The sequence below is a fragment of the Geosmithia morbida genome, assembly GCF_012550715.1.
Source record: "Geosmithia morbida isolate 1262 chromosome Unknown scaffold_9, whole genome shotgun sequence".
In the NCBI taxonomy this organism is placed as follows: Eukaryota; Fungi; Ascomycota; class Sordariomycetes; order Hypocreales; family Bionectriaceae; genus Geosmithia; species Geosmithia morbida.
This window is the reverse complement of record NW_023336196.1, coordinates 770,965-784,845: the sequence shown is the minus strand read 5'-3', so window position 1 is coordinate 784,845 and position 13,881 is coordinate 770,965. Positions and strand designations below refer to the sequence as shown.

Sequence of the window (13,881 nt, the reverse complement as noted above, 5' to 3'; positions counted from 1 at the left end):
GGGGGGAAAGGTATTGCAACTTACACGATTGCACGTCTCATAACTTGGTGTCTGTGCCGCACCATTTTGCTACTAGGACTTGTCCAAGTATACGGCGATACTGATAGGCTAAAGAGATGTTACTAACGGAGTAGAAAGGAAACCGATGAGGCATTCCTTTGCATCACATCTGCATCTGCCTTTTCTTATTTCTTCGGACTAAGTCCGTAGGTTGGGAGACTGCACTGGATCGATTCCTACCAGTTGCGTATTCCGTGGCATTGTTGAAGACATGTGGCATCGCTGGGTGGTCGATAGAGAATCGTGGCAGCAGCCTTGGATTGGAATCCGACGAACCGCATGATCGGATGTGAGTCTTTCACTTATTGTGAGATATTACATCCAACACCTTCCCCCCGGCCACCCTTCCTCGCGACCTTGCCTGCTCAATCTTCCGTCCGACAACGGTATCCGCTCAAGCATCCTTGCGTGGGATCAGTCGGGAGACCTGGGATCCATCATGACAGGTGCGCCAAGAAATGCAATAATTCATTACTGTCAGACAGAACGAGCCTGCTTGTGTAGGAGGGGAGTGAGGTAATCGACAAGGTCTGTCAAGTGACAGCCAAGTAGCGGAGAGGTAGTTAGTTGTCAAGGTGTTGTGAGTGAGGGATGGGCATTGATCGCTGCCCTCTTTCCTCGATTGGAATAGAGCAAGATGGCTACTTATATCATGACTCTCCGATTCCTTTGCCCCTGCTTCGAGCAGAATCCCATCAATTGATCCTGAGTATTATTACACACAATCTCGGAAGCTCCCCCTTCAATCTGCCGACCTTCCTAAATCATCATATGAACTAGCTTGACATGCAATGTTGCTGGCCCATTGAAGACTGAATGTAAAAGCTTGCCAGCCACTGTTCCACCCCCCTTTCGTCCCCCCTGTTCCTGTTGTTCCGATCACCATGCTGCTACTCTTCTCTCCTTTTCCTGACCTCACCCTGTTGGCGATACTTATTCCATATAATAGCATATGTCCTATAGACTGCATACGTGCACGTATTGAATCAATGGTGACTTCACTCACCACCTTCTAGGGGCGTGAAATAGGTATGGAAGAAGAAGAGGAGTATGAACGGAATCACCTTCCCACAGACTTCCACCCGATGCATTGTGTACCTGCGTCAACAGACGGCGGCGGCACCCCGGATTAGACCGAAACAGCGGGGACGGGTGCTGACTGGATGAGGAACTGGTGGAGATGATCCTGCTGTAGACGCTCCGACACCCCGATATGGTAGGAGGTGATACCATGCACGGGCATCGCTAGATCGGACTCCATCTGCGACTCATCAGCCTTTGAATGGCTAGGCTTTTTCGTCTGGGCCTTCGTGACATCTGGTCAGCTCTCTATCCTGCTGGAAGTCGACATGACAGCCTTGTGGGAAGATTACTCCTCGATGGACGAGCCTATGGAGTTTCCAGAGGTTGAGGTCAGGTCATGATAAAATCTATCGCATGCTTGGAAATGTGTGTTGCAATGTGCGATACCAAAGCCAGACGTAGCCGTCATCCGCACGGATGCTCACTTTTTGCCTTGGCAGCTGGGTAGGAGCGCTTACGGACAAGTTTGGTGCTCTACTACAACCGCAATCCTCTGCTGAGTCGCAAATCCTTCGGATGGAGTCCAGCCGGGCTGTCGAGATTCCCAATGTCTCGTCTGCCCATGTATAGGGCTTCTGGCTCGTCTCCCCAATTCAACTCGTATCCTGTCCTCATCAGCAGCAGTCACTCCCTCATCGAAGCTATACAGGCCAACAGTTCCACTCCTTACCATTCTTTCAGAACTCCCTTCTCTACACCCCTTCTTTCCTAGGCCGTCTACGCTGCCGCCCGCATGTATAACAGCGGCTCCGTCGACTACGCCGACCTCAACGACGGCATCACCTCCGCTTCCTGCTACTTGCAGGGCGTTGCCAACCGTCTTACTGGCTGGTCTCTCGCCGCCTCTCCCTGCTCCGTCTAAGAGGTACACTCATATGTAACCTATGAACGACGGGGGCTGTGTCCGTCCAACTCGACTCTCTCTCCGTCTTCTTCGCTTCTTTCTTGGACACGTATTCCTCTATTCAATGTCTATACTTTTCCTGTTCTTGTCTATACTTTTTTTTTTTCTGTCCTGGACGGCAACGTTTTTATCTGCCTCTTTCATACAGTGGCTCGTGTCTTGCAGACTGTTTTATGCCCGAGATGGGGAAAATGAGTGTACGGGCATGTCTTTCTTAGATGAAACGGCTTATCCTTCTTCTATATATATAGTAGAATTCCATCACTCTCAGACTTCGAGTTATAGTACTGGACATCCCAGCGCCGAGTACCAAGTAAGCTTTCCTGGATATCATACTGTCCCATATCCGACTTCAGACGTTGCCGATTCTGCCAGGATTCTTGAATCAAGCTTCCCCGAGGATGAAGACCACGGGAAAGACGGCGTGTTGCCATGCATATATCATTCTGCGTGAACAAGGTCGCCTTTTTCCCGCACAGCTCCCAGGCTTGAATGGGATTCGCGGAAGGATCGAATACAAGGAAGACTGAGGTGAGGCCCACTGCCAAGTTCGGAGGCAGACCCGGTGTATGTGTCTATGCCTGCGAGCCCCTGAAGATTTGTCGTGACACGGCGCGTCATGGTCAGAGGTCGGTTTGGAAGCAGAGAAGTATATAGCCTCTATGTGTGTGCAGTGCTCTCTCCATCGCTACGTATAAATCAAGCAAGTGACGTGAGCGATGTGCACTTATTGGGATAACATACACAAACACGTCCGATCCTTGACGATTTACCTTGCTCCAATATAGCTTGAGACCAGAAAAGGAAACGTGAGTCATATATTGCCGTTATCTAGGCTTCTTCTGGCTTCTGTAACTTGACACCCGATTCTGAAGCTGATTCCTTTCCGTGGAGAACAGCACGACGCTTCTTGTCCCGGCGTTCGAGCAATATCATTGCACTAGCCCATATCATCAGAGCAACAGACACCGCAATCATAGCCCACATCCCGCGCTGAATCTGTGTAAGTACATGACAGCCAAGGGCGAAAGGGGTATGCACAAGGGCGGTAGATAGACTCACGTTGAACCAAGGGGCATACGATGCTCCGTAAAAGACAATGCTCCACCAGGCATTGACGGCGTTGCTGCCCAGGTTCATGCCGGCCAAGACGACGGCGCGGAAGAGGCCGTCTTCGAAACGCATCGTATCGTTGCACCAGGCAAAGAAGGTGGCCTGGCAAGCATAGATGGAACCGGCCCAGTAGTATCCGGCAAATGTCACACGCGTCGAGAGTGCGCTTGTCGGGTCCCGGCCGGCAGCCAAGACCATGGCGGCCGTGCAGATACCGGTGATGCCCACAAAGTAGGCGACGAGGTAGCGCTTGCCACCGTAAAAGTCGGTCAGCGTTGCCCAGAAGAGCGTCGAGATGATGCCGACGGCCGGGACGCCTGATGGGTAGTTGTTGAGCTGCGGGACGGTGTAGCTGTTTGTCGGATGACTCTTCATGTAGAGGGCCAGCGTGGCGTTGGTGCTGAACGACTCCGTCTCACCGGCCAAGATCCACAGGATGACGAACCCCCACCAGTACCAGGATGAGAGCACCATACGCGCATAGACCAGGATGGCCTTGAGCTTGCTCGTGTCCGGGCCTGCACCGGGAATGTGGGTCTCCGTCTCCCGCTGCTCGGGGACGCGAGCTTGTGCCAGAGCTCTCTCCTGGTCGGTGAGGTAGAATGCCGTGGTGGTGTGCGGAGTGTCTGGGAAGAGAAGGAAGCCGTATAGAGCGACGGGGACTGTGAGGAGCCCTGCGCAGTGTCACTGTCGTCAGCTGTCTGCGTCGCCTCTCGGTCGCGTGCAGGGCGGTGTGTTGCCTACCGTCGATGATGAAGAGCCACCTCCAGCCGGAGAGTCCGTGGCGGCCGTCGAGCGACTCGTGAATGCCGGTCTGGATGAAGCCGCCGATGAGGGTACCGGCCAGACCTGAGGATGTGAACAGACCGCTACGCTTCCCCAACTCCTTTTCCGTGTACCACGATCCCAGGATGTAATGGGCTCCCACGAAGGACGTGGATTCGAATATGCCCTGAAAGAAGCGGATGGCCATGATGGACTGCGGCCGCTGCGCAGACGCCGTCACCATGGTGAGAGCACCCCAGAGGAGCATGGTGAGCGGGAAGAAGTAGCGCGGCCGCCAGTAGTGCAGCGCCATATTGGAGGGGATCTGACCGATGACATAGCCGACGGTGAAGCATGTGTTGATCTGGTTGAGCTGGTCTCCGACGAAGCCCAGATCCTCCTTCATGCCGGACACGTATGCATTGTTGAGGTTGGTGCGGTCGAGGTAGTTGACAAAGTAGCTCACGCAGCAAAAGGTCAGGATGAAGAAGTCGATCTTCACGAGCAGCAACCGCTCGCCGGGTTGGTACTGGGTGTGGAAGTAGTCATAGAGTCGTGATCGGGCCATGTCGGAGAGTGAAGATTTCTGAAGCACGCACCGGTTGACAGCCCCTCAGGTACAGGCAGCCGAAAGGGTCAGATGAGCAAGAAGGAGAAAGCAGGCATGAGAGAATGAAGACCAGAAAACAAGTTGAGGATACAGTGCAGGATCACGATACATGTACTTGCAGTTCTGACGCTAAGCTATCAGCTTTTTATATTGTGCCGTAATATTGGGACTGCATGATATCGTTCCACTTACTGGCCAATAGCATCATGCATTGTGGGTAAGTCTCCCGCCGTCCCGTTGTCGAACATGGGAGGCAACATTTCCCTTTCGCTGATATGGCTGTCAATGCCGGCGGGAGAGGTACAAAGTGCCGTCTTCGGAGACGATATCAAGATCCGTCTTCTAATGATAAGGAAAAGTGAAAAAGACGGTGTTAGCTGTCCAGGCTGTAGATTAGCACGGATAAGCGTAAGACATCTTGCAGGCCTAAGTAATCTATCTGTATTATTACTTGGATATAATAATACATATTGACGTACTTCGTATTGAGATAATATATATTACATGTTATGTATATATATATATATATCTGAATGCTGAGGGGGAAACGGTATCATAGCTAGGATACTCTCCAACATCATCTGTACATGTTCCTCTTTCTGCAATCTAGCCTTTCCCCAAACAACCGATATAGTATACATGTATATATATATATATGTCTACATGTATGTATATGTCTATATTGTCATCACTTGTAAAACAACTCCAACACCGTAAAGCTGCCATCAACACACTCCCGCAACCCGATAACCAGCTCATATTAATACTAGCAAACGGCTCATCGCTAACCAACCACGGATACACACATCCACGAATTGAATACGAATATTGATGATGCTCAATCATGACCGCCATCCTGCAGAACACACGAGCAGAATCTACCAGACATATGTAGAGTGACCTGACAAGAGTGGGTTGGTAAATGCCTGCATGATACTCTCTGTACCTATGCATTCGACACACCCGTACCAATATCCGTACCCGGTCTCGCACTGGACACTACATGCATGTATTACAACGGTAAAATAAAGAACAATACCGGTCATGGAGGCTGTCTTTCTTTCTCGTCATCATGATCTCGCGCAGCTGGGATTGGGGAATTATCACCTGCAAGTAGTAGAAAGGTTAGATATAAGACAGACCTGGCCACTCATGCCCTCAGTCTCTGAAGTGTCATTCTCCGTTCTCGTCGGGTCACATAATATTTACAAGCTTCCGTCGCCGTCATGACGCCCAGCCTGATTCGCGACGACTACCTCGACGCCTTCCTCGCAGACGATCGTTTCGCCCGCATTCCCGACAGTCCAGCTCTGCGAAACCCCTACGCAGACTCTGGCTATCGCAGCGAGGAGTAGCCTGGGGTGGAGAATGTCTTCCTCTTTCTTCTTCTTTTTCGGGCCCCTCCTCGGATCTCGTATGCTGCTCGCGGCCAAGGATCCAGCCACCAAGGCTCACAACGTGCGGATTATCGCTGCAGCTCGACCGGGCTTCGGCAAGATGACTTCCAATAACCGCACCGGAAAAGAGGATGATTGAATGGCGAGGTAGGGTGGACATGGGAGAAGCAAGGATCAAACGGACGAGCTAGCCCCCGGTCATTCATTCCCTCTTGCCTGAAGTCCCACAACCGCGTGCGATGAGATAAGGAAAAGCCTCTGCCATTGCGTGTATGAGCGATGGCGATGACTCCGAAAAGTGAGAGAAGACGGGCGACAGCAGAAACAGCGAGAGCAGTATGATGGCTAACGCATAACGGGAGCGACCCTGGCGCTCCTGGCACACACCGGCAAGATGGCCTCGTACGTCACCATGGTGTCTGCCCCCGCCATGGACAAGAGGTCTTGGCCTGGTGGACTCCGTACGGGGTTAGGCTTTATGGCATTCTTCGGTCAAGCCGGCTCCATGACCGGCACCCCAGGCACACCCAGTGCGGACTGGTTCATCAGTTGCTAGAGGAAGACGACTGCCACTGCCGATCCGGCCGACGATCCCATTTCCTCGCACAGAGCCGTCCCCGAGACGGATCACAACTCCATCTTGTCGACACGGCCAGGTGCGGCGCGGGTCATTTCTGGGGATATACGGAGCCTTGTTTCGTCGGATATCACCTCTTGTACGATGCCGGCCTCGACTTTCTGCCCCCTGCAGCAACGACGGCAGGTCCTGTTCACCATGGCATCAGAGAGAAAGACCCGGTCTCCTCAGGGACTACCCGTGACCTTGGGGGTGTAGAAGGCGAACCAGCTGTACACGCAAGCGCCCATGCGAGACGTGCATTCACCACCATTCATCTCCTACATGTACATCACTCCGTGGCCTCATAACCACGTATGGAGCTTCAAGCTTGAAGGTTAGAGCTACGTTGTCGGAAGCTGTAGACCCCTAGACCTGTTAAGCCGATGATTTGCATAGTATTGCATCATATCCATGTTCGGTAACCAATAGCCATCGTATCTGGATGCTCGATTCAAAGCAAAACTACGGAGTTACTAATCTTATAGGGCCTATCATCTACATATACTTTGGTGTAGATCGGACACTGTTTAGGCACCTGTTAGGTCAAGGCGGGATCAGCTCTGAATAGCAACCATGAATACTACATGAGGAAATTAACATCCGGAAGTCGGGGTCGGAGTTGCCAGCGCAATACTCGTCTTCCCATCTGAATCTTTGCATCCAAACCCGAAAGCGGGGTCCAGATAAGGTCGTCTGTTCCCCTTCTGTTTTGGGCAAGGCATCTATCTAGATAAAAGGCCCCGTCGTCCCGTCACGGGAGCCGATTGTAGATTGACACAAAAAAAAAGTGACTGTACCGGCTTCGCGTTGATTCCTTTCCTCTCTCGCTCAAGAGGTCGGCTCTTTGATTGCATGCGTACACACTGACACTACTTCAATCATCTCACGGTATCTCCCTTCCGTTGCCCACCTGCTCACCTAGCTGCATGTAATATGTATGGCAACCGCAGACAGGCAGACAAGGGTGGTATTACATGTATCATGGCCCCAGCCACCAAACGCGGAAAGCCTCGCGGCCTGCGCCGAGATAGGGATTGCCTCACTTGCAGGCGACGTGGACTCAAATGCGACCTCAATCGACCGCGATGTCTGCCATGTGTACAGGCAGGCCTGCCATGTGGCGACTACCCACAACGCGTCGTATGGACTGCCGAGCGCAGAGAAGTGAGCCGGGAAGAGAGGAGAAGAATTCTCCGAGCTCCCAAGACGTGGCCGCGAGAATCAGACGTCGGCTCTCTAGATGATGATTGGGATTCGCCACCTGTTACCTCTGCCAAGCCGGGTCTGTACACCTCCGTCTCGCCACTTGCGTCGCTCGCCGGATCTTCCGTACCATCGCCGGCGACGCTGTCTAGATCGCCCTTCTTGTCTCAGTCTGTCGCCCTGCGGCTCCAAGGACAGCGGATATGGCCCGAAACCGACAGGCACAGTTTGATAATACGCCTCTCTGAGCTTTGCGACGAGATCTTGGAGACCGAGAACAGTGCATCCGGTGCCGGACAGACAGACGAGGGCTTGGTTAGCAGCCAGCACCTGTCAGCGGAAACCGTGCAGCTTGTCTCGAACCTCTGCGTCTTCATCCAAGCGTGGTCCCATGGCCGTTCTGTGCCCGGGGAGACGGCCGCCGACACATCTGCCGAGGCCGCGCCCCCTAGTGACTCGGTCGACATGGTGCACCGCCGCCTGGTGGCGTTGGCAAACCTCAACCAGGCGATCGAGACTGCCAACCCCTTTGCATTTCTTGGCATCGCCGCCTTCGCCGTCTTCGAGGTGTGCGACACCGCCTCCTTCGGCGATTGGCCCTGCCACGTACACGGTGCGCGGGGCCTGCTGGACCGTCACGGTTGTCGCACCAGCGACGATATCCTGAGGCTTTCGGCCTCTGTACCGGGCCTGCTCGGTATCCTGGCACGCCTCGTGTGGTATGACATCTCGAGCTGCGTCCTGCGCAACAGCCGCAGCACCGGGAACACCAAACGTCACACCAAGGATGAGGAGAGATGCAACCTGATATTTGACGACTGGCACATTGAAGCCGTCATCGACAACGATCTCCTTCACATTATCGGGTGCCCGGCGCGTGCGATGGACATGTACGTAGACGCGTCCAAGGCAGACAGCCGAGACCGTCAGTTGACGAGGAACTGTCTGCGCGCGATGGAGCAATTGCTCCAGGTGAAGACAGAGGTCGGTCCACGTGGCTCGGCCCACGCGAGCACCGAGGACAGCATGCCTAGCATATGGGGGGACCTCCACCGCTGCGGGGCCGCGTTGGCTGTACTCGGCCGTGTTGCCGCGGACGAGGACGTGCCCGCCGCCGATCTAGCTGCCACCATAGCTGCCGTAGAGGACAAGCTTTGCGAACTGCTAGCGGCAGCGCCGCACTCGTCGCGCTTTTACATTCACATGGCCGTTCCGGCCTATCTTGCGGGGATGCATGCATCTACACCCAATCACTGCCATGTTGTGCGCCAGTATTGGCTCAACTGCAGGCGTGCCGGCATTTCGAGATACTCGGGCGGGTTGCTGCGTTGTGAGGAACACTGGCGGCAGATAGGCCTATTGGGAGCTGGCCAAGATAAGAACCGGTATGCGTGATTATTCCGGGGAATGACATGGTTCCTGGCGGTGGGTTCATAGTCGATACATGTATTTTGATAACGACGACAATGTAATCATGCCTGTTCTCAAACCGAGTGGTCCTAGTCATACGTGCAAGTCGATGTATTATGGGGTAGAGATCCATCTGAGGCCAGTCCCGATAAGGAAACGAAACAAATCGTCGACAGATACGTGCATATGCATACAGTGGATGTTATTTATAGTGTTCACTAGTGCCGGGGTTGCCTTCGCAATGAGAGCGGCATCGATGGGCGTTTACTCGCTTCCTCTTCTCTCGACGGTATTGGCAAGCTGCTTGGCAGTGTTGACAGCAGCAGACACCCCTTCTTCTTCCTCCTTTATCTCCCGTCTCACCATTCTATAGACAATCCTTGGCAAGACCACCGGTGACCACACCATCAGTATCAGCATCATGACTGTCGTTTCCTGGAATGATATCGGTGCCAAGAAGCGGTCCGCCCTTCTTGCAAGCTTCCCGGCAGACCTTCTTGTTCCCGGCACAGTGCTACCGCCAGATTCCCAGCATGACGTCCGAGAGTGGCCGCAGACATCGGGCTGGTTCACTGCCGAAGAGCTCAGCATAACAGGTGCTACTGCTACTGAGCTTCTCGGGAGGTTGGCCTCTGGTGAGGTGACGGCAGAAGCTGCCGTACGAGCATTCTATAAACGCGCAATCGCGGCGCACCAGCTAGTGAGCCGGGACCCAAAATCTGGTCAAGGAAGACGGGTGATCGGACGATAGCTGACTTTCAGACCAACTGTCTCTCCGAGAACTGCTTCGAGCGTGGACTCGCCCGCGCAAAGGAGCTCGATGCCGAATTTGCACGCACCGGAAAGCCCACAGGCCCCCTCCACGGCCTCCCCATTTCTCTCAAGGACAACATCAACGTGAGAGGTCTAGACTCCACCGTCGGTTTCACCTCGCACGTTTCCGACCCGGCCAGCTCCGATGCCGCCCTCGTCACCATCCTGGAGGCTGCCGGCGCCGTCCTCTACGTCAAGACCAATGTGCCCACTGCGATGATGATCGCCGAGACGGTCAACAACGTCTTCGGACGCACGACCAACCCTATCAACCGCCGCGTCACCCCCGGCGGCAGCTCCGGAGGCGAGGCAGCTCTGATCACCTTTGGTGGCAGCCCACTGGGTGTGGGCACCGACATAGGCGGATCCCTCCGCATTCCAGCCGCCTGCTGTGGTCTCTTCACCCTGCGCGCATCCGGCGGTCGCTTCCCAGTGCGCAACTGTCGCTCCGGCATGCCGGGTCAAGAGGCCGTCATGTCCGTCAACGGTCCCCTGGGTCGTACGCTTGACGATATCTCCATGTATACGCAGGCCGTTCTGGCCGGACAGCCCTGGCTGTACGATGCCAAGTGCCTGTCCATCCCCTGGCGGCCCGTGGAGCCGCTGCCTCCTTCCTTGAAGATTGCCGTGCTCTGGGACGACGGTGTCATCCGTCCTGCGCCTCCGATTGCGCGTGGTCTACGTACCGCCGTCGATAAACTGCGGGCCGCCGGCCATACGGTCATCGACTGGGACCCCGTCGATCAAAAGGCCGGAGCCTCCCTTCTTCGTCGCATGTTCTTGGCCGACGGAGGCTTAACCATCCGCCACGAGGTTCTCCGCGGCGGAGAGCCGTGGCGGCCCGAGATGAAGGCGTATGAAGAGGCCGAGGAGCTCGGAACCGCTGATATGTGGAAATTGCACTTGGAACGGAGTGCCTTCCAGAACCGTTACCTCGACCGCTGGAATGCCGCTGGGATCGACGCGATCCTCTGCCCTACCATGCCGTCTGTTGCTGTCAAGCATGGGGAAACACGAAACTGTAAGAGAGACGTGTGACTTCCGAAACGAAGAGAAGGCTGGCTCAACACTAACTTTGTACAGTTGGCTACACCGGCGTCTTTAACGTGGTCGACTACTCCGTCGTCTCTTTTCCAACGGGGCTGACCGTTGACAAGAACACGGATGAGAAGGAAGAGCGAACCGAGTATCTAAGCGAGGACGACAGGCTTGTCACTGAGGATTGTATGTGGTCCATTTCGACATCATCATCGCCACGCTGACTGACTGGATTCTAGATGATCCCGAGACGTTTCATGGATTGCCCATCAACCTTCAGCTGGCAGCAAGGCGGTTGGAGGAAGAAAAAGTTCTTGCCATGACAAAGGTTGTTCTCTCAGCCTTGTCTGCCTGAATACCGAGATATCGATGTGGGTTGGATTACTGGAGGACGATTCAACTAGCCATATGTCATGGTAGTAGCATCGGACGGCGAAAATGAACGTGACGTGCTTCTTGTCAAGTATGATACAGAGATTAATTATACATGGCAATACAGACCTTTTTCCATCTTTACCATGAAAGTGCCGTAGGATTCTACACCAGGTCCTCCGATCTTTTCATCTACCTCGCCGCTCAGTGCTTCTCTTGACCACCTGAAATGGACAACTTTGCCTCCACCTCTTCATTTGGAGCATTGGAATCGGCCAGCTTCTTCTTCTCGTTCAGCTGTTCCCTCGTGTTCTTCCACTCTAAAGCAAGCGACCCGAATATGCTGATGCATGTCACGATCAAGCCCACCATGAAAACGTGCTGAAGAGCTTTGGCATAGCCACGGATCACCTGTGGTCTTACGGATGGGGAGAGGTCGACTATCGAAGTTACACCCCCGTCCGCCAGTGAGAATTTGTCGAGACCCGGGAGACCAGAGAGCTGTTTCTGTAGCTGCGTGTTGAGCACGGTCTGTGCCACGGGAACGAGGATAGACGGTGCAATCAGTTGGGAGAAGAATATCAACCCTATGCCAATGGGCACATCCCTCTTGGGAAGTACCGTCTGCGCAGCAATGTTAGGCGCCATGAACGAAAGCCCGAGGCCTATACCGTATATTGACTGGTAGCCGAGATACTGGGACTTTGAGCTGTCGGCAGTGAGGGTGTAGATGAAGCCGGCACCCACGCTTGCGACTGCATCCCCCAGGATGGAGAAGGGAGTATAATAGCCAATGCGTCTGATGAGTATGCCCCCCACAAGAGAGGCACCAAACATGGGGAGAAGCATGGGCAAGGTTTGTATACCCGACTGTACGGCCGAGAGGCCTCGGATGGCCTGCAGCCAGACGGGTATATAGAACACTAGAAACTCGTTGTTGGCCTCGGACCTGCAGAGATACACCATATGAGGATGAACGCGCCGTTACTTACTGAACACCATCATGCTTGATCCCCTGCAGACGCAAGAGAAACACCCGGCAAGAATACTCCGCTGCTTCATCACCCGAGGGGGCAAAGTGGCGGTTTTCGGGAGATATACCTGGACCAGGCCGAACGCGATCAGTAGCAGCGGAGAAATGACAAACAGGGCGATGATACGGCCGTTGTTCCACTATGTGTTTTCAGGTATCAATGGTCAGCGAGTGAGACGCGAAATTGCAAGCCGGGGGGTTGGGGTTGGTTTCTGTTGCGTACAGCGTAAGTGGTGCCTCCCCATTCCAACCCCAGAACGAGGCAGACGACACCAGGCAGAATCAAGCCGGTACCATAAAAGTCCAGCTGGGCTAGCTTGTCCCTGAGAGACATCTCGGGTGCCTTCGGAACCTGGAGGAAAAACATGACTCCCATGCCGACCAATGCACCTAGGGGTAGATTTATGTAGAAGCACCACCTCCATGTGGCCTTGGACGTGAAGATGCCGCCGAAAAGCGGCCCGGCCGCGGAAGCCACACCGGATATGGCACCAAAGAAACCCTGGTACATAGGGCGCTTGTGGAGTGGTACGGTGTAGACGATAAGAGACATCTATCAGGAAGAGAGGTTAGCCTTTTCTAACCCCGGGGCCCAAGGGTGTGTATTCATCTGAGACTTACACTGCCGCTCACGAGCCCTCCGGTCCCCGTTCCCGCAATCGCGCGGCCAATGATGAAGGCGATCGAATTCGGAGCCGCGCCGCATATCGCAGATCCGATTTCAAAGATGGCCAGGGAAGTGAGGAAGACACCCTTCACGTTCATGGTTGTGTAGAGTTTTCCGTAGAGTAGCTGGAATGAGCATGCTGTGAGCTGGAAAGCCGTGCTGTACCAGCCAATGTCGTCGGCCGAATGGAAATCGTCGGTGATCTTCGGGATAGCTGTCGCGATGATCATTCGATCCTGTGTCGCACTCGTCAATCAGAAGGCGCACCAGAGAAGGGCGCGTCTGGGGTGGGAGGTGATTCAAGACTAACAAGAGACACGAGGAAAACCGCTGAAAGCAGTGCAGCCATGATTATGAGCAGCTTCAACCCCGAAGGGTATGTTTCCTCTTCTACTTTCTCGACTTTGGCGTCATTCTCGGAGCTCTTTTCGGGGTCCTGGGATTGTGGTGTGCTCAAGGTCGGATGGTGGCTATCCACCGACCTCCGTGCCTCTTCGGATGCCATTATGGTATCCCTGGTAGGCAATTCTGGTAATGGAGAGAACGAGAGATGAGCTTAGCGAGAAATAAGCCGTCGGGACGTGGTTGTACTTGTAGTCATGAAAGAACGTATGTGTATGTATTACATGGCAGGCTATGATGGGTCGTACTACACATATAGTGCGTCGAGAAAGGGGACATGGCACCGTTCAGCTCACAGCTCTATATGTAAATGGGAATAAACTTCTCTTCGGCACTTGAGAGACTCAATCTCCGCATTGTCCAAAGCCCGTGATGGCCATGTTTGTATATGA

General features: G+C 54.0%; 5 protein-coding genes across 5 annotated transcripts; 3 read left to right on the top strand and 2 right to left on the bottom strand.

The window, feature by feature from the left end:
• Positions 1-1,560: 1,560 nt before the first annotated feature.
• Positions 1,561-2,005, top strand: GMORB2_7759 (uncharacterized protein; the record flags this gene model as incomplete). The annotated part of the gene is made up of 2 exons (XM_035469724.1): positions 1,561-1,707; positions 1,856-2,005. 2 exons carry the CDS (start codon positions 1,561-1,563, stop codon positions 2,003-2,005), a joined length of 297 nt encoding a protein of 98 aa, XP_035320818.1.
• Positions 2,006-2,878: 873 nt separating this feature from the next.
• GMORB2_7758 (MFS transporter, ACS family, pantothenate transporter) lies at positions 2,879-4,511 on the bottom strand (the record flags this gene model as incomplete). The annotated part of the gene is made up of 2 exons (XM_035469723.1): positions 2,879-3,834; positions 3,905-4,511. Coding segments are annotated over 2 exons (1,563 nt in total), but the record flags the coding sequence as incomplete, so codon positions are not given.
• A 3,125-nt stretch (positions 4,512-7,636) lies between these two features.
• GMORB2_7757 (Fungal Zn(2)-Cys(6) binuclear cluster domain) lies at positions 7,637-9,149 on the top strand (the record flags this gene model as incomplete). The annotated part of the gene is made up of 2 exons (XM_035469722.1): positions 7,637-7,691; positions 7,792-9,149. The coding sequence occupies 2 exons, from the start codon at positions 7,637-7,639 to the stop codon at positions 9,147-9,149; spliced, it is 1,413 nt and encodes a 470-aa protein (XP_035320816.1).
• Positions 9,150-9,585: 436 nt separating this feature from the next.
• Positions 9,586-11,370, top strand: GMORB2_7756 (amidase; the record flags this gene model as incomplete). The annotated part of the gene is made up of 4 exons (XM_035469721.1): positions 9,586-9,864; positions 9,927-10,998; positions 11,061-11,201; positions 11,255-11,370. 4 exons carry the CDS (start codon positions 9,586-9,588, stop codon positions 11,368-11,370), a joined length of 1,608 nt encoding a protein of 535 aa, XP_035320815.1.
• A 221-nt stretch (positions 11,371-11,591) lies between these two features.
• GMORB2_7755 (MFS transporter, DHA2 family, glioxin efflux transporter) lies at positions 11,592-13,592 on the bottom strand (the record flags this gene model as incomplete). Its single annotated transcript, XM_035469720.1, has 6 exons — positions 11,592-12,336; positions 12,380-12,402; positions 12,489-12,560; positions 12,644-12,973; positions 13,042-13,323; positions 13,398-13,592. The coding sequence occupies 6 exons, from the start codon at positions 13,590-13,592 to the stop codon at positions 11,592-11,594; spliced, it is 1,647 nt and encodes a 548-aa protein (XP_035320814.1).
• Between the last annotated feature and the right edge of the window lie 289 nt (positions 13,593-13,881).